Source organism: Drosophila sechellia, chromosome 3R (assembly GCF_004382195.2).
Source record: "Drosophila sechellia strain sech25 chromosome 3R, ASM438219v1, whole genome shotgun sequence".
Lineage (NCBI taxonomy): Eukaryota > Metazoa > Arthropoda > Insecta > Diptera > Drosophilidae > Drosophila > Drosophila sechellia.
Window position 1 is genome coordinate 22,856,253 of NC_045952.1, and position 18,766 is coordinate 22,875,018.

Here is an 18,766-nt window from a genome sequence, read left to right on the forward strand (position 1 = left end):
AACCATATATAAAAATCGTTTTCTTTTCCAATTTGTAGCAACTATTGCTAAATTTATTCGTCACCTTTACCTTGACGTGTATCTTATGGTTTGAATGCAAACAAATTCGCAAGACCAACAAATTTTAGTTACGTTTATCATGTATGTGAGCGAGCTGCTAATGACTAATACACAAGTTGATAATTATAAGCAGTAGGATGAATGCAAATAATAATGAAGATTAAATATGTAAGGTATACAACTCGGTGTATATAGATAGAAAAAACTCCAAGCTCGCCTAATCATACACTCGAAATAAGGGGGTATCCAATAGTGGCCAATGGCCAGGAGTCTAGAGTACATTTGCTAAATATCATTTAAACAAAAGTGCAGTCCACATTAGCCCAAAGATGCCACCCACTTGAATTTGCTCTGCATCTCTGGATGGTAGAAGATGCACTCCAGCTTGTTTACGCAGTTCTTGCCGAAGCGGCAGGGTTTGGGATGATAGAAGGTGCAGCCCAGCTTGGAACAATTGGGATAGTACTTGCACATCGTAGTCGCAGTCGTGGATGTAACAGGAGCCGATATCGACTTGTAATTCTGGACTGGGATGACGTGAGATGCTGTAAATTAAAAAAAAAATTGTGAGTTCGTAAAAGTAAATAAAGGATATCACTTACATAGTGGTGGAGCAGCAAGCTGCACATGGCTTAGATCCCTTTGACCGCCATGGGCGTAGTTGCAGTCTATGCTCATGCAGGCCATGTCGAACTTGCACTTCGGATGCGAGTACATGCACTTGTCCGCGAACTTGCAGTTGGGGAAAGACTTGCACGGCGCCGTTGGATGGTAGTATTCGCAGAACTGCTTTGTGCAGTTTGGATGATACTTACAGCGCTCCTTTGGTTTGTTCACCTTCAGCACGGTGGAATCCACGCTAACCGCGCTCACTAAATGGGGCAAGGTTTTAAGTAATTGTTCAAATTTGTTTAAATTTAAAAAATACACTTACACGCCGGCAAGTTGTCGTATTTCCTGTCCTCCGCATTGCGTATGGATACCCTGCGTCTCTCCGGAGCCGCGACATCACGATCGGGGCTGCCAGAACGACGCTTCTTTTTCGCACTCGGCTCGTCCTCACTTTTAAGAGTGAAGCGAATGGGCGTGTGCTTGGCTTTGGTAGTTGTAGAAACGGAAGTAGACGCGCTGACAGGTTTGGCGGGCGATGACGTCTCCGCTGAATTAGATCTTACGGATTTCTCCTTGCTTGAAGCTTTCTTATCCGCCCGCGCCTTTGGTTTGGCTGGCAGCGGTGGAGTTGTCGAGCCTTCCTCGATTTTAGCCTTATCCTTATTGTCCTTGTGACCATTGGCCGATGTGTTAGCTGCCGCCACTGGCTGGCGCTTGTTTGGTGATCGTTTCTTCGGCGACCCGTGCATTTCATCATCTTCATCAGTGTCATTTTTTATGATGATCTTCTTGACTTCCTGAGGCTGCCGGCGAACCTCGCTGCGATTGATGCTGCGTGTTGTCGGCAGGGAGGGTGACCCACTGCTCTGTCTCGGCGATGGCGAGAAGCTTCTATCCCGATTGGATCGGCGTCGCTTATCAACCGTCGTGGACGTGGGCTCAATATTGGAGGAGGACACTTGTGACGTGGATACGGGTGAGGAGGAGCGTTTACGAGAGTTGCTCGGCCGCTTGCGAGAGGCGCCTCCCTTGCCATTCTTACCTCCGAGAGCTTTGTCGCCGTTTAACGTGACCACAAACTGAGTCTTGAGGGCTCCGGAATTGGGACTTGGCTCGTCGTGGGAGCTGATGTGCAAATCCAATTCATCCACGTTGGTCAGCAATTGCGGCACATACGTATCGACGTCCTCAGTCATCAGGCTTGGCGTATATTCTTCCTCCACCACTTTGATCTCGGCGCGACGCTCGTTGGACCGCCGAGCACTCTTGCCATCCCTTTGTGTAACATTTACCACTAATTCCCGAGTGGTGCGCCGGAAGAGTTCGTTGCCTTGTGCACTTCTCTTTCTTCGTTTCCTTTCGCGATTCCGTTTACTTATCTGATCATTCTTATCCACCGACTTGCGCTTGCCTAGAGAACTTGTGTCCCTGCCCACATCCTCGTCCTCCTTCTGTGTCGAAGTCTTGGCGAGGATTGTAGAACGCTGCGCGTCGGCCACTGCTCGCAACAGGAGGTTCTTGCAGGCCTGTCTTCTGGGCGAAACATTTGGCCTAGGCTTGATCTTAATCACGGAGTTGACTGGCTTATCGGCCATATCTTCATCGTCCGACGGCTCCGGTGGCTTGTTAACGGCCACAATAACTTGAGAGCCAATGCGTTGCTTTGTACTTGGAGCCTCCGGACTGGGCGAACGACGCTGGCGGTGATTACGGTTGGTGTCTCTAGGGGTATCGCGGCTGGATCGTCGTTCTCGGGAGCGCTCTCTTTGACTGCGCTCTTTGGTGGCCTCGAGCTCGCTCCGTCGCCGATGGGCCGGCACATAGAGCTCCTTTTGGTTGCGCTGCGTACGATCTCCCGGCGTTTGGGCCTTTAAACCAAGACGGTCATGCACAGATCGCCTTTCAGACCGATCTTCCTTGGCCTTGTCAACCGTAGAATCTTTTTTGGGGCTTATCTCCTCCGCCTCCTGATGGCGAGAATCGATCTCCGGTTCAGCCTCTGGACGCTTTTCGGGTGTTTTCTCGCGTCTGTTAAAAATAATGGGGCTCTTAGCTTTTCGCGGTGGCGCCTCCAATTGCGGGGGATCCTCCTCTGGCTCCTGGTCTACAGACTCCTCCCGCGCGCTCAAGTTCAACAGATCCTCATCGTCTTCATCGCTTTTATCCCCGATCTCGCCAATCTGGCGTAAATGCTTCTTGGCTGCATGAATTTTCTTTTGGATTTCGGCCAGCTCGGCGAGGTCTTTTTGCCGGTTAACACCGGTAGTAGTTGAGTTGATCTCGGAGACAGCGGGCACATCCAGAGCCCTACTGGCCGATGCATCCTCATCCTCAATGGACTTGCGATTTTTCTTTTTGTGCAGGATCTCATCTTTGGCACTGAGATCCATGTCCATGGTTTTCTTTGCCTTCTCGAGTAGCTCTTCGGCAAAAACATCCGTGATGGAACTGATGATTGGCATGGCATCTGCGGAACTTGGCTGTGGTTCCAACAGCTCATCTCCAGACTTTCGGTGCGGTCGCTTATCCTTCTTGGATCCTTTTTTGTCCTTCTCCTGGCCGCGAGACTTGCGCTTCTTGCTGGAAGCTGAAAAAAATTAGAGTTAGTGGGTGCATAAGTATGATGAGGATATCCATCATACCACTGGATGTAGGGAGTGTGACCTCCTGGAGCTTTTGCAGCACTTCGTGTAGCCAGGTGACAAAGAGGTCAGTCTGATCGCCTAGGAATAGATTTAGCTCGGCGTTCATCTGCTGTTTGGTGCGCTTGTTGGCCACCATGACCATGACGTAGTCCGGCAATTCATCGTCTATAAAACCGGCCGATCCTCCGGTTCCCAGCTCCAGCAGCTTTGCCTTTACGGCGCTCTATTAATTGAGTGGAAAAACATATAGTATTGGAGTATCCAATCCGAGTGGTATCCATAACGAGTTCATTGATTTTTTTCCAATGACTTACGCGCATCTTCTGGCCAATCTCGCTGCCCAGATTGCACTCCATGTTCGCTGGTTTATCTATCGCCTTTTCCGCTGTTTATGTGCCGCGAGCATTTACTATTTACGCTTACTTTGTGGCTACACTCCACTTTTTATTACATTAGAAAATGGCAAAATCTCCCAAAAAAAATATCGCAGCTGCTCCGATATCCATAACTAGGGGTGTGCGTTTGACATAAGAGGTATTCACGTTTAATTCGCACGTTTAAAAATGAATATATCGATTTTCAATAAACATACCTTTAAAATAATAAATAGTTATTACAGCAATTTCGTTTCAAATTAAAATTGCAAATTAAAAACATCTGAAATTCAAAAATTGTCCTGGCCATGGCTACGGAATGAAGTGCAACATAGCTTGAAAATAATCGATACCAATGGGAAAATTTGAAAATATATAAGATTTCACTTGTTTGTTGAGTTAAATCAGTAAACTAGTTATCACTATTTTGTATAGTAGCTTTTAAATTACAATATAAAATCAAAAGCGAATAATTGCAAACTGTTTATTTATTCAAATAGCTTCTAAAGATTATTTTAATAAAAAGTTTAAATTCCAAAGCAATGGCTCCGAATATGTTTGACTGAGAATTAAAATTCTCAATTTGATGTTAATATCTCAGATTGTAGAATCCTGCGAAGTCTTTCAGGGCATCATCTCAAATTCAAATACGAAAATTGGCTCCTTTGGCTGAGAGTCGATAGCCATCTCGTGAGCCCCGCCACCAACTATACGATACGCGTTAGCATGTCATTCGTTGTGAATGGCAATCGAGTGTCACACGGGAAGAAGAAGCTGCGAAAAGAATTTTAGAAGAAAGCAACTGCAATTTTGTCATAATCGGAGCTGCAATTCGCAATGAATAATGGAAACTAGACAGCCCAGTTCCGGTGATGATCTAAAGCCAGGTGCGTAACGCCCGGTGGCGCAGCGAGTGCGCCCAACGGAGCCACCAAACGCAGCCCCTTTGACTTTGTGAAATGTGTGTCTGTGTTTCGCTCGCCCTTCGAATCGAATGGCTGCGTTTTTTCGACTGCGTTTGGCCAAGCGAAATGCACGGGCCCCTTTGGCCAGATATATCTGGCATATTGGCGACTCCCAGCGAGCGCGTTCCCGACAACTTGTTGCACTAAAACCCGTGAAATTCCCTATCTTGCAGAGCTGTACTTCCTCATTTCCAAGTTCCTGGCCGCGGGACCGCTGGAGGAGACGGCGAAGGTGGGTTGAAAGCAACGCTCGCGCGAGATCGCATTGGAATCGGATTTCGCGCTAAAAGAGCGCAATTTCGTTTTGTTTACAAACATTTACTTTAATTCTGAAACTAAATTCTATCCAACTGTAGGTCTTGATCCGGGAACTCGAGGAGAAGAAGGTGAGTTTTAGTGGGGCTGCTGCTGTGTTTTTGGTACAGATATTACCGACTCGAAATGAGGGGGGGGCCAAAAAAAAAAAATAGAAAACCGCGTTTGTTTATACGCTTTGTTTTGGTTTTGTTGTTGTTTCTGCTGCCGGCAGCGAACGACGAAAAACCCACTTGTACGTCCGCTTGTCTCAGAGTTGGGAATCAGACTGAATTGTGGATTTGCTGGGGCCACGTGAATATATAGTCCATAAAAAAAAAGAGAAAAACATGAAAAAAGAAATGGAATCATAGGGATGCTCCCGCGACGTCATCGTCGACGTCACGGAGTGCAAGTGATAAGAGTCAAACATGCATGCATATATATTTACACCCGTCTCTATATACGTACACCTTTCAATTCCCAGGTTTTGCCGCGTCGTCTCGATTGGCAGGGAAACGAGCATGAGCAGACCTTTGAGGAATTGGTGAGTGTTTTCATAATTAATCAATTAGCTTTTCAAAGTTATCGTTTAATGCCTTTTGATCGGCATTTAAGTCTTGCGTAAGTGTGTGTCTGCTGCGGCATTTTCCGTCTCTGTCGTTCGCGCGCCTTTGTGACGTCATCGTGTGAGGGAATAGAGAAAAAAGTTGCCCATCCAATTAAGTTGTTAATTAAAAAAAACATTACAACTAAAGACATCAATCATTCTGACTGTTAAATTAACAAATAAGTAAGCAATTATTTAATTAAAAAGACAACAAAAAATTGCAAAAATTCGTAAAAGGCTAAAGTGGAAAGCAAAAATTCTAAAACCTCCGTAAAAATTGTAAATTTTGAAAAATCCTAATTTTTTAAACAAATGCGTTGTAATTTAGTTTTAACAATTAGCTGCAACCAGCCGACATTTTGCTTTCGCACACATGCACATGCCCATGCGCACAGACACATGCAAGCAACCACCACTTTGGCTTGACTTGTGCGCGAGTGAAAGAGACAAGCATACCTTGTTGAAGCTATCGCGCTGGTTATCGACTAATCGATAGGAATACGTTAAATTTTGATTTTGAATTCGCAGGAACGAAAGTACAAGCATATTGGCGCCAATCACTTGCTTGAAATATGCAGCCGTCTGGGTCCACTGGTGGATCGCGAGCTTCCGCCCAGTGTGCCGGGCATCAACTCGCTGTTGGGTACTGGGCGCCAGAACCTCCTGCGAACCAAGGAAACCGTCTACTGCCATCGATCTTTAAGGGACTACTGCACCCGCCTTAATGGAGTCTCGCTGCCGGATTCGCTCCTCACGAAGCCGACCCACAACTTAGGTTAGTTTCATGATAGAGTTTTATTCGCATTTCAGGGACTAATCCATTTATATTTCCAAAGATCGCGTTCTAACTGGACGGGAACACGGCGGGGAAGTACGTCGCAAGCTCCTCGTGCCCACGGACCTCTACCGCCGGACAAAATTGCTCCGGCGCACTGTGGGCCACCTGTCCTCGGTGTACTGCGTGCTGTTTGATCGCACAGGGAGATACATCATCACCGGAGCCGATGATCTGCTTATAAAGATATGGTCAGCGGCAGATGGCCGCCTGCTGGCCACTCTGCGAGGCGCCTCATCCGAGATTACAGACATAGCCATTAACTTGGACAATACGATGCTGGCTGCCGGGTCATTGGATCACATACTGAGAGTGTGGGACATGCAAACCACATCACCCATCGCCGTATTGTCTGCTCACACGGGCATGATAACTTCGGTTAATTTTTGTCCGTCGCCACGTAGCGATCTAAAATATCTGGTGACCACCAGCACAGATGGGTCGATCGCCTTCTGGCAATACTCAACGCCGCGCGGGCAAAAGATCACGTTTGCCCCGAAGCCAACGCAGTATCATGAGAAACTGCGGCCCGGACAAGCTCAGATGATGTGTACCACATTTTCCCCGGGAGGCATTTTTCTGGCCGCTGGATCTGCCGATCACCATGTGCGCGTCTATATGATGGGCGAGGACGGTCCGAAACGAATATTGGAGACGGAAGCTTACACAGATGCCGTGGACTCGGTGCAGTGGTCGCATCGTGGACTGAGATTTATTTCAGGCAGCAAGGACGGCACAGCACACATCTGGACGTTTGAGTCGCAGCAGTGGAAAAGTTCCAAACTATGCATGACGGAGCGTCTGGTCAGGTGAGTGCTAGTCTCTAAAATGTTGCTAGCTTGCTAGGAATTCAATGAAAACTAATAACTTTGTAATTAAATTGCAGCTGCCCGGAACCTGAGGAGGGAAAGAGGCTTAAGGTAACCATGGTGGCGTGGGATGCCTCGGACCGTTATGTCATCACCGCCGTTAACGATTTTACTGTAAGAATCCGTCTTAAAACGTGCTAAACATTTACTTATAAATAATTATCCCATTTAAAAACAGATAAAAATCTGGGACTCGAAGTCAGCCAAGCTGCATCGTGTTCTGCGTGGGCACAAGGATGAGCTTTATGTGCTTGAGTCGAACCCAAGAGATGAGCATGTCCTTCTTTCCGCCGGCCACGATGGCCAGGTATTTCTGTGGGACATCGAGCAGGGCGTTTGTGTGGCCAACTTCCTTAACGACATCGATGGCCAAGGCCATGGCAGTGTCTTTGATGCCAAGTGGTCACCGGATGGCACAATGATAGCTGCCACCGATTCGCATGGACACATCCTGATCTTTGGCTTGGGCGTGTGCATTGAAAAGTACAAAATGGTAAGTAGATTGAGGAATCAAAGGTTTTCAAAAGGATATAGTTAAATGTATTTTTTCTTTTTAGCTTCCCACGGAGCTGTTTTTTCACACGGATTTTCGACCTTTATTGAGAGATGCGCAGCACCATGTGGTGGACGAGCAGACGCAGATAATGCCGCACCTTATGCCCCCGCCTTTCCTGGTCGATGCAGATGGCAACCCGCATCCATCAAGGTTTCAACGATTTGTGCCAGGTCGTGAGAGCTGTAGCCTGGACCAATTGATTCCAAATCTTACGGTAGGCGTGGATGGCGTAGTAATCGACGATGGAGGTGCGGGTGGAGATGCTGTTGTGGCCGCTGCACCCGCTGAAGCTCCACCAGCAGCGTTGCCCCTTGCTGCTGCTGGAGGACCACAGGGAGCTAACTACTCTCATATCGACCGCATGATTGCAGCCTTGGCCAATCGGCAGTCTGTTAATGTAAATGCCAATGATGCCAATCCGACCAACGGCAACCAGTCGTTCGAACGTTTGACCAATCGTCAAATGCCGGACTCCAACGGCAGACAATCCTCACGTGGCAATGTCCTGGGCAGTCGTTTGAGCACGCCTCGCCAAGGATGGGGTGCTGCAGCTGCTGCGCCAGTTGAGGATCAAGCAGGGCCGTCTCAACCTCCGGCAGAACCTGCAGCCGAACCTGGCCAGGCACAACTCCAACAGGCGCTGCCTCTGAAATTCATCCGTCGCACTTATGTGCGTCCCATGAAGTATCCCCAGTTGCAAAACCTTAAGCAGACTATTTACTCTGCCGGTCAGTTTGAAAAGCAGGAGTACAAACGCGAAATGCGCCGCCGACCCATCATGATAAACACTGCCAGTGCAGCATCTTCGCAGCAGCCAGGAAGCGTGGGCAGGCCACGAAACACGCGAGCCAATGGCGGCGGCGCAAGAGCTGGACGAAGACGTGGACCCCAGCCAGCTGGCGGACAACCACAACCCGCCTATCGCACCCGCGCTGTTCGGGATCAGGAGCCGGAGCACTACGATGAGGTAGCGCAGCCACCCGAGGAAGAGGAGGAAGAAGTGTCCAGCAACTCATCCGGCGACACCAGCTACTCGAATGTGGAAGAAAACCTAGAGGACAGCAGCGATGAGTCGGAAACGGACAGTTCCGATTACTCTGACTGGGTGGCGGATACTCCTGGCCCGAATCTGGAACCACCAAAAAGATCCAAGCGTAAGCCACTCTCACGGCGACCACGCAGTAGTGATGACAGCAGCGATGATGAGCGAGCGGGCAGATCCAGAGGTGGGCAGGTTACGGCCCGGAAGGTTGGTCGTAAAACTGTTTTGTTTCCGCCCACAGATGCAAATGGAGAGATACCGGAGCTTTATCGTCCCGCTGAGTGGCTATCTGAGGTGATTCCACGAAAGGCACCCTATTACCCCCAGATGGGTGATGAGGTGGTCTACTTCCGGCAAGGACATGCAAAGTACTTGGATGCAGTCCGCCTGAAAAAGGTCTATAAGCTCTCGCACAGCTCGGAGCCGTGGAACTTTCACACACTGCGCGACCACGAGCTGGTGCGTGTGATTGGAATCAAGTACGAAATCCGCCCACCCCGATTGTGTTGCTTGAAGTTGGCCATTATCGATGAGGAGGGCAACATGACGGGGACAACGTTCAAGATCAAGTACCACGACATGCCCGACGTTTTGGACTTTTTAGTGCTGCGCCAGACCTTCGATCTTGCAGTGCAGCGCAACTGGAGCATTGGTGACCGGTTTCGCTGCATGATTGTCGACGGCTGGTGGATGGGTCAGATTGAATCGCGCCACGCCCTCTCTGCTGACTTCCCCGACTCGTCCTTCATGTGTTTCCGCGTGCGCTGGGATAACGGAGAGTATGAGTTTATGAGTCCCTGGGACATGGAACCCATCGATCAGCAAAGAGTACCGGACGAGGTGGGAGGTGCTGTTCCAGTTCTGCCTGAGGAGATTCGCGCCACTCTATACCAGCCCAAGTCCGAGGAATGGCACAGAGGGGATCGCGATGGCACCTGCAGGCGCATTATCAATGGATTGGAGCAGGTAAGAATTTGGTTTAAATATTATTAATCGTATTTTTTTATTAATTGATTTTCTTACAGGTTATGCGTCTCTCTATAGCGGAACATTTCCTGGCCCCCGTCGACCTTAACATATATCCGGACTACGCTTATTTGATTGAATATCCCATTGACCTGACTACAATTAAGTCTCGCTTTGAGAATCACTTCTACCGCCGAATAACCTCAGCCCAGTTCGATGTGCGCTACCTGGCCACCAATGCGGAGCAGTACAATCGCCGGCACGCCATTATCGTCAAGCATTCGCGAATTGTGACAGATCTTTGTCTGAGGATCATCAGGTGCGGGAAGGGATTCAAGTTTTAAAAAGGCAGTTGTTTTAAAATATTCGTCTTCTAGGGAACCGGATGAGATAGATGTGGCTGCTGTTTACCACCAGCTTGCGGATGTGTACCATTCGTCGGAGTCGGAGAACGAGGTAGATTCGGATGTAGTGCCATCGACCAGCACAGGACCAACTACTTCAGCAGCTGCAGCAGCAGCTAGGCAAAGAGTATCCTCAGCCAGGCGGTAAGAATATATATAATGCCTAATAATAATATGACTCAACAACCCAATCTTCTTAGATCCACTCGAATTCACTCGGAAGGGGACTGGCGTGCCGATTGTCGCCAACTGCTTGATCTAATGTGGGCGAGGACAGATTCGGCGCCGTTCCGCGAGCCCGTTGACACCATCGACTTCCCTGACTACCTGGAGATCATAGCTACTCCAATGGATCTGCGCACTGTAAAGGAGGATCTGCTGGGCGGCAACTACGATGATCCGTTGGACTTTGCCAAGGATGTGCGACTGATCTTCCAAAACTCCAAGAACTACAACACCAACAAGCGCTCACGGGTGAGTGGAGAGCAGATTGGCAGATCGGTTGCAGATCGTCATTTATTGCATTCCAAGACTGAGATATCCCCCTTTTTCTTAGCTATTGCCTTTTCGTTTATGTTGTGACCCCATCCCATACTCACTCACGTAGCCACACATGCAAGCTCATCCATCTATTCTTTACGTTTCTTTTGCCTTCCGTGAACATGCCTTCAATCTCGATCTTCAAATTAACCACCCCAACTCATGACCATCAAAAATGTAAAACAAAAAAAAAATCTAAAAAATATATAACCCATCAAAACATTTTGATATAATGTCTAACCAAATGAATGACGATCTCCGTGACTATCATCTAATGTAGGATAATCTAGCGGTAAGGTTTCTCATCTCCCAGCCTGTAATACTAACATTCTTCGCCACGCACTAGTTTCAACCGTTTTGCAACCAATACTAATTGATCGTTTGTTTCCAATTATTTTTCAGATTTATGCCATGACATTGCGACTCAGTGCGTTATTTGAGTCGCATATCAAGACAGTGGTCACTAGCTGGAAGGCGGCATTAAGGCGCGCTAATAAAAACAAGTCCGGCAGCAGTGGAGGAGGACGCGGTTCCAGCAGCAGTCCCAACAAGCGAATCAAAAAGGAGCGATCCACGCGCCGCAATCAAAAGCCAACAGCAGCGGCCAGAAGGTTGCCAGTCGCTAACTCCAGTGAAGAAGAGGACGAGGAGGATGATGATGATGACGACGATGATGATGATGAGGAAGAGGCAGCAACGAGGGGGCGCTCTCGTCGTCGAAACGGTGTGGCCGTAAGTGCTAGTTCCTCTGGCTCCAACCGCGTGACTTCTTCATCCGCCGCCCAACAGCGTCGAGGCAAAAGTAGCAGTAGCGAGGAGGAAGAGGAGGAGGAAACCAGTGCGCAGGCCACGTCGGATGCCAGCAGCGATGAAGAGGAAAGAGCCCAATCCAATGACAGTTCTCCCCAGCAGACACGCACGCGCAGGGCAAGGCAGCGGCATCGGCTTAGCGATGACTCCAATATCAACGATTCCGAGGACAGTTACAACCCCAACGAGGGACGCAGCAGTCGGCGACGACCAGGTGCCGCACGTCCGTCCAGCAACAGGCAGACAAATGGCCACTCGAGCAAGAGGCGACGTTTGAACAAAAGTCCAGCCAATGCTGCTCCTGGCCCTAGTTTGCCACGTCGGACACGTCGCATAGCAGGCAGCTCCGCAGAAGAGGCGGCATCTCACTCACAACACGATGAGAGCACACAGGATAGCCAGATAGGACGTCGAAAGGGACGCTCGGCAAGCAGCAGATCGCAACCAATTGGCAATGGCCCGAGTACCAGTGCCGCAGCTGCCTCCAACTCCAGCCTTGAAAGTCCTTCACGGAACACTCGGGCGAACGGAAGTAGAACCTCTTCGCATCTTGGAGCCGAGAATGATCACAGTTACCACCTGCCAGTGCGCAACGGGCGCATAATCGAGTCCGATACGGACTCTCCTGTTATCAGACCCACGCGTCAGAGCGCCAAGAGGGCGCTAATGGACTGGGGTCGTGGAAGCGATATTGAAGAGGAGGAGGAGGAGGAGGAAGAGGAAGAAGACAGCGAGGAAGCCGAGGAGGTTAGTCGCCACATTAAGTAACTTTTATTGCATTTTTGTAATACATATTTCTTAACTTTTAGATACTGCCAACACCTACAAAGGACGACGTGCCCTCTACCAGTCGAGCGGCATTGGCTCAGGCGGCTGCCGGTCCTTCTCGCCAGCTACGCACGAACCGGAACACCGTCGTTCGTCCAGCCCAGAGTGACGACGATGACGACGACGACAGTGACAACGAGCCGCTGGCCAACAATCAGCAAAGTAAGTTCGAATTCGTTTCAATAAGCGGTAGCTCACTGTTTTTTTTTCCTGCAGAAAATTATCAATCACCTGCAAAATCTAGCTCAACCGCAACAGTGGCCCCTCATCCGCTGAGCCTGCGCCGTCGATTAGCCTCGCCGCCAGAACGGAATACCCATATGACCCGTTCTCATGCCACCTCCACAACGTCCTCGGCCGCAGCATCACGGGCAGAACAGCAACCAGCGGTTTCCACCCACGATCACAACTACCTAGGCAACGTGAATTCATCGAGGGCACCGCGCCGCATTCTTTCGCGCCACCAACGAAATGCCGACGAGTTGGATACCAGTCTGGATGTCCTGGAAAACTCGCGTCTGCTCTCAGCCATAGCCAATCACCGGCGGCCCACCTCTACCACGAACAGCAACAGTACAAGCAACGTGGTCACAAGGCGTCGGCGTGGTCGCGCTAGCCAGGCGAACTCGCACGACGAGGATCATGAGGAAGAGGAGGCTGCTGCCTCCGATGAGGGCACTGATGGAGGCTCCAGCTCGCAGAGCTACGAAGATGAGGATGAAGACTCCGACTCGGAAGACAATCAGCCACTGACCAGCTACGTTTCGCCCAGCAATGGTCGCCCGAGGCGCAAGGCAAAAACCTCCTCCTCATCCGCGACAACTCAGGAGCGTCCGCTGCGCCGCACACGTCGCCCGCCATCCAATAACTCCATCGCCAACGATAACGACGACGATGACGACTATGTTGTGCCGCGGAGTCGTCGTGCCAACCGGGGTGGAAACCAGCGAGCCGGGCGCAACCAAAAGAGACCGCGCTACAATGAGCAGTCCGAGGAGGAAGAGGCGGCGGCTGGATATTCCCATCGGAGTAAACGAATCCGTAACGGCGACGCTCATGCCAGCTCTCAGGAGCGATCACAGGCCTCCACCGAGCGGGACCAGGCGGAAGACGAGGACGGTACCTCGGTGGACTCGGATGAACAGCGGCTGAACGTTAGCAGCAGAGGCAGGGTGCGCAAGCCGTCTGCCAAGGCGCGCGGTATCTTCAAGGAGTGACCGCAGACTGTTTTATGTATAAATTAAATCTAATTGCTAAATCAAGAAACCTTTGTAACATTTGCTAGAGTCTTATTTCTTATTATTGATTAATATGTAAGAGTAAATCACGTCACTTCTCATTGTAATGTCAGTGTCACCGCTACGGTCAATATCCCACACCCAACCCACCCCGATCCGTCAAATCCTCAACACCAACCGTGAAGTGTTAGCCAGCCCATATCCATCATACACCGTGGCAGAATATGTTCATTTAATGTTCAAGTCTTAAGTTGAATATTGGCATCAGTCCTACATTCTATGTGTAGGGGGCATGGCCAAAGCAACGTTTTATATGTATTTCTATAATATATAGGTACTATCATACATATATATTTAAAGGTAGCACTCGGAATCACACTTCATTTAAAATAGTTTTAGAATAAAGTACCATGAAAAAACACTGTATGTAACTTTTGATTTTAATCCTAATTTACAAACTAAAGAGGTGGAGCATGATGGAACTACTTTACCGTCTTGGCGTAGTTCTTCACCCACTGTTCGGCCTGCTGCTTGACCTTGGCCACCGTTGCATCCGTACCGTGATTCTCCTCCAGCTGCAGATACTTTTTGTATATGACTTGCATCTTATTCGGCTTCAGTTTTTGCAACACGGCACGCTCCAAAACGTTTCTAAAATAATATAATTCAGTGAATAAGACATCTTTTCTGTTTATATTTCATAGCTATCAAACTCACCTCGCGGAATCGATTAGACCCGCCTTGATTAGCATGTCGACATATACCGACCAGATGTCGATTCGCTTGGGATAGGAAGTGACTACATCATCGAGCAGCGTCTGCGCCATGTCATTGTTATCGTGCTTTGCATACAACTTGGCAAAGGACACAATGCAGGGGATGTCTGCAATGGTTATATGAAATTAAAACAAGTTACATTTTAACTTAAGTAAACTTACGCTCTTGATTTGGCAAGGCCCGCAATGCGCGCTGGAGCAGATTGTGAACTTGGTCAGACTTGCCCAGCCAGAAGTATGCCTCGGCGGCCACGGGCCACACCTTGAGCTCCGTTTTAAACTTGTTGAGTACTGTGGTCAGCACGGAGGAAAGGCGGTCCCTTCTCTTGTTCTTCTTTAATATGTCAACAACGCTAATGTAGATCTCCAAAGGATCATTGCAGTTGAGGGCTTCCTTGAGCACATCATCGAAGTTGTTGCTGTAGACGAGTTCCATGTTCAGCAAGGCACTCCACATGTTCCTCAGTTCCTGTGTTTCCCGGAAGGATATCGTGGATATCGCTCTGCGAGCCAAGGCGCGAGCCTTTTCAATCTCTGTGTTGGACAAAAGGAAAGCGATGTACTTCAGCCAGGATATGCTGTTGTTTGGCTGGGCAATCACAAGACGCTCGTACTGGTCGATTGTCTCCAGACGTGCCTCGGGATCCGCATTACGCTCCTCGATCTCCCGCAGTCGCTGCTCTTCCTTGACCTCCGCCTTGGCCTTCTCCTTGGCGCTGAGCCGTTTTTTCTTGGCTGCATTTTTTTGTGTTTCCGCCACATTCAGCTCCTCGTCTTCGTCGCTAGATGCGTCCTTGGACTGGTTTACATCATCCTCCCAGAAACCAGACACACCGGGCAAACGCGATTTGCTTTCTGCTCCATTGCTCTTTGGTGCCTCGGACTTGGCATTCTTGGCTGGAGTTTTATCTTCGAAGAAGACCTTGCCATTCTGCTTGGGTTTCTCTTTCACAATTCCATTGGTCAGGGGTTGAGTCTTCTTTTGGCCATTGTTAATTTTTTCTACCACTTCTGCCTTTCGCTTGGTAGATGTGGCTTTAGTTTCCACTTTAACTTTCGCTTTGACTTTCTTCTGTGCAGAGGTCTCCTCAATTGTAGCCTTTTTTTGTTTAGGTGACTCCTCTACTTTTGCCTTCTTGGCTTTTACAGGCGCTACCTCAGTGTCCGCCGTTCTCTTCACTCCTCTCCAGAGGCGCCAAACAGTCTCTGGCACTGCGATATGGAGTTTGTCATGGATGAAGGCTATATTGCAGAAATCTCCTTGTCGCAACTCGGCACTTCCAGAATTTTCGATATCGTTGGGGTGCAACCGAATCGGACAGATGACCAACGGGTTTGTGCCCTTCTTAAGCGAGCACACTGCTACGGACTCTAATTTCAACAGCACTTTGGCCTTCATGCCAGCCTTTCCGATCAGATTCGTGGATAGTTCGACGCTTGGTGAAATATGCGCAATGTCCACTTTCTTGTTGCTGATGAGTAGCACATCGCTGGAGTAGTCAACCCATAGAATAACTGCCTCGTGCTTGCTACCCATCTCAGGAGCTTTGGCAGTTCCAGCCAAACTGGAGAGCAGTAGGGCGGACACCTTGGCATTGCCCTCCACTGTGTAGACCCAGTCATTGGTGGTCGCATCGATGCCCTTGAACACCACGTTGATTTTCTCCCCAATGGAGTATTTTGAAATAGGAGCAGAGGCTTCCTCAAGGCCTGCCTTAATTTGCGCCACTTCATTTAAATATCTGTAAAGAAATTCAAAGAACTAGACTAATTATGTACTCCATAAGATTATATTTTGAACCTACCCTTCGACCAGTTTTGCAGTATCACTAAGATCCCCGCTCCAGACATCCGTAAGCTTTGCTGACACTGTTAGAGTCTTAGTTTCCACCTCCTTGCTGAGTACCTTTACCCATAGCAGTTGCTCCGGAACTAGCTCCACGGGCGCATTTTTCACGGCGTTCAGACGAAGCATCTTGACGTGAACCTTTACCGGCTTATTGTAGTTGCGAACACACACCATGAGGTCCACCACCTGGTCGGTGGCGTGTTTCACATAAGAGCGAATTATGTCTCCCACTTGAACCGATTGCCAATCCTTGGTGAGCTGGCCACTGAAGTAGGGGACATCTCGTAAACTGAAGATGTTCTGCATAATGCAGGCCGCATCGGTGTAGGAGCCGGCGGGATGGACACGCATTTGGGCGTGCAGCAGCTCCAGATGATCCGACAACAATCGCAGTGGAATTAGGCCCACGAACTCCTCCAGCTTGGGATTCCCATCTTCATCCTCTTCGTCATCTTCGGCGGCGAAGGTGATTTTAACTTCCAGTCCAGCATCTAAGGCATTGGTTATCTCAACGGGACAGATCTCACCAAGCTGGAACTTGTCCTCCGGCAAAGTCAAAGTGATTTGGTCCTTGTTGCGGGTTAGGATGCGGAACTTAGTTGTTTGTCCCTCGAAAAAGGAGCTATTTTCCTTTAGATTCTGCCTGTGCAAAACTCCTTTGATGCCATTGCCGAACTTCACTAGGACGTAGGTGTCCTCACATCGGACCACTGTGCCCATATAGACGTTTCCAACGTGAGCAGACGCATAATCAGTCAGAATTTTCATTCCCTTGCCCAAATACTCGGCACGATTGCTCACGTAGCAGATCTTGCGCTCGGCATTAACTTCTAGGACGCGGCACTTCAACGACTGACCCACATCGTAGCGGACATTGGGTGCCAGATAGAACTGTTCCAGTATTCCGTTGACCTTGCCGATCCTCACCGACCAGCCCTTAATCTTGTCGTCCTGTTTGAATATTTTCGCTGTGACCAGATCGCCGGCATTAATATCCTCCAGACAGAACAGCTTTTCGTTGACCACGTTGGGATCATCGGAGCAGTAGTACAAGGATTCGATAACATCGTATCCTAGGATGCGAACCTTATGCTTGGTTTTTCTTCCGTATTTGGACAATACTTCGTCCTTGTCATAATTTCCCTTGAAGTTACCCCGGATTGAACCGTAGGAGATAATGCCCTTTAGTTTCTTGTTAAGAAGCAGCACCACTCCACCGCTGCCCAGGCGGAGAACCTTGGCTTTTTCCACCACGGAACCCACCTTGATGTGCTCTACCTCCTGCTCTTCCTCATCATCATCTTTTCCTACTGCAGCTCCAGTTTTGATATCCAGATTAAGAGTTAAGTACACAAGTTTGGTTAAAGGCATCACGTAGAGTACCCTGGCATTGTAATCCTCATTCAACTCGTAGGCATCCAAAGTATCCAAAGCGTTGGCCAGGTGATGTTCGTTGACGTAGGCACTAAAGGATTCGTTCATGATGCTGCCTTTGAGGCCATCCTTCAGATGCTTGGCCACCTTATATCTTACAATGCTGCCTGGCAGAATGTAGTCGAGATTCGTCTCGTTTTGGCTCTTGATGCGCAGCTGGTCCTGCTCCACCTGGACACAGGTGCAGGTGCTCTGGTGGGTGTCGTGATGAACGGTTTTGACTTTCAGGAAAGCCAACTGCCCCACGTGTAGCTTCTGAGCTGGCTTCTCGCATGGCACGAATGCCTGAAGTCCTTGTACTCCCGACTCGATGACATAGCCGTGCTCCAAAGCCTCTTCCACGGCGCCAGAGAAGATGAAACCCTTCTTGATGCTCTTGTGATGCAGACTACCGTGCACATCAGCCGGCTTGAGGGAAAGGAGCAGGCTAACCCGACCAGTGTCCAGCTTCTCTGTTTTGATGGCCTTGCCGTAGACGATGCGGCCCACCTGAAAGAGCTCGGTAAGGTCGTGGTACTCGCTGGTGTCTCCGGACATGGCCGCCTTGGCCACCCGGGTGTAGGCGTCGGATATATCCGCCACCAAGGTGCGGGCGAACATCCGGCCGGGCAAGGCGATCTGCAGCGCGGTGGCTGTCAACTCCTTGACCACTCCCATGACCAGCATGTCCTCCTGCAGCGTGTCCATATTGAGCGTTTCCGCGGAGAAGGCCTCCAGTTGGCCATTTTGTTCCTCGGTTTCGGAGCTCAGGAAGTTCTCTTTTACTTTCGGCGCCTTCTTCACCTTCTTCTGGGAGGCACCGAAAACCTGTGGGACAGAAAAGTATGTACAGAGATCTCGGATATTTCGCTGGCCAAACTCACGATATTCAGGCTCACGTCGTCGGTTTTGGCATCTGTGTGGATTGTCCCGCCTCGGGGAAAGCTTTTCTCGTTCGGCACCATCCGGGAGCTGTGTAATTTAGCGTTTTAAATAACAAAATTTGAGCAACGTGCGTTCTACACGTGCTAAGCGCCGATATAGAAAATCATTTTAATAAATGGTACTAAATTATACCTT

General features: G+C 49.3%; 3 protein-coding genes across 4 annotated transcripts; 1 reads left to right on the forward strand and 2 right to left on the reverse strand.

Annotated features, from left to right (window-relative positions):
• Nucleotides 1–18: 18 nt before the first annotated feature.
• Nucleotides 19–3,825, reverse strand: LOC6607725 (zinc finger CCCH domain-containing protein 14). The gene is made up of 5 exons (XM_002032452.2): nt 3,632–3,825; nt 3,315–3,540; nt 995–3,259; nt 663–932; nt 19–605 (listed from the first exon to the last, which is right to left on the reverse strand). The coding sequence occupies exons 1-5, from the start codon at nt 3,671–3,673 to the stop codon at nt 379–381; spliced, it is 3,030 nt and encodes a 1,009-aa protein (XP_002032488.1). The 5' UTR covers nt 3,674–3,825; the 3' UTR covers nt 19–378.
• A 599-nt stretch (nt 3,826–4,424) lies between these two features.
• LOC6607726 (bromodomain and WD repeat-containing protein 3) lies at nt 4,425–14,074 on the forward strand. Of its 2 annotated transcripts, XM_032723226.1 has the most exons (16): nt 4,425–4,578; nt 4,830–4,888; nt 5,013–5,042; nt 5,438–5,497; nt 6,089–6,335; nt 6,397–7,204; nt 7,282–7,378; nt 7,443–7,757; nt 7,822–9,828; nt 9,888–10,147; nt 10,206–10,376; nt 10,433–10,706; nt 11,175–11,504; nt 11,562–12,329; nt 12,392–12,572; nt 12,627–14,074. In XM_032723226.1, exons 1-16 carry the CDS (start codon nt 4,536–4,538, stop codon nt 13,625–13,627), a joined length of 6,651 nt encoding a protein of 2,216 aa, XP_032579117.1. In that variant the 5' UTR covers nt 4,425–4,535; the 3' UTR covers nt 13,628–14,074. The 2 variants fall into 2 exon arrangements, with proteins under 2 accessions (XP_032579117.1, XP_032579116.1); XM_032723225.1 differs by having other exon boundaries at nt 11,175–12,329.
• LOC6607727 (protein RRP5 homolog) lies at nt 13,887–18,725 on the reverse strand. Its single transcript, XM_002032454.2, has 5 exons — nt 18,571–18,725; nt 16,230–18,514; nt 14,587–16,166; nt 14,366–14,531; nt 13,887–14,299 (listed from the first exon to the last, which is right to left on the reverse strand). The coding sequence occupies exons 1-5, from the start codon at nt 18,649–18,651 to the stop codon at nt 14,131–14,133; spliced, it is 4,281 nt and encodes a 1,426-aa protein (XP_002032490.2). The 5' UTR covers nt 18,652–18,725; the 3' UTR covers nt 13,887–14,130.
• Between the last annotated feature and the right edge of the window lie 41 nt (nt 18,726–18,766).

Excerpts from the sequence above, each read along its gene's own strand:
- LOC6607726 (XM_032723225.1), top strand. The coding sequence starts at position 4,536 with ATGGAAACTAGACAGCCCAGTTCCGGTGATGATCTAAAGCCAG. Across the intron at positions 9,829-9,887 it reads TTATCAATGGATTGGAGCAG|GTTATGCGTCTCTCTATAGC; the intron begins GTAAGAATTTGG and ends ATTTTCTTACAG. Across the intron at positions 10,707-11,174 it reads ACACCAACAAGCGCTCACGG|ATTTATGCCATGACATTGCG; the intron begins GTGAGTGGAGAG and ends ATTATTTTTCAG.
- LOC6607727 (XM_002032454.2), bottom strand. The coding sequence starts at position 18,651 with ATGGTGCCGAACGAGAAAAGCTTTCCCCGAGGCGGGACAATCCACACA. Across the intron at positions 16,167-16,229 it reads ACTGCAAAACTGGTCGAAGG|ATATTTAAATGAAGTGGCGC; the intron begins GTAGGTTCAAAA and ends ATTTCTTTACAG. Across the intron at positions 14,300-14,365 it reads GGTCTAATCGATTCCGCGAG|AAACGTTTTGGAGCGTGCCG; the intron begins GTGAGTTTGATA and ends ATATTATTTTAG.
- LOC6607725 (XM_002032452.2), bottom strand. The coding sequence starts at position 3,673 with ATGGAGTGCAATCTGGGCAGCGAGATTGGCCAGAAGATGCGC. Across the intron at positions 3,260-3,314 it reads CACACTCCCTACATCCAGTG|CTTCCAGCAAGAAGCGCAAG; the intron begins GTATGATGGATA and ends AATTTTTTTCAG. Across the intron at positions 933-994 it reads ATACGACAACTTGCCGGCGT|TGAGCGCGGTTAGCGTGGAT; the intron begins GTAAGTGTATTT and ends TGCCCCATTTAG.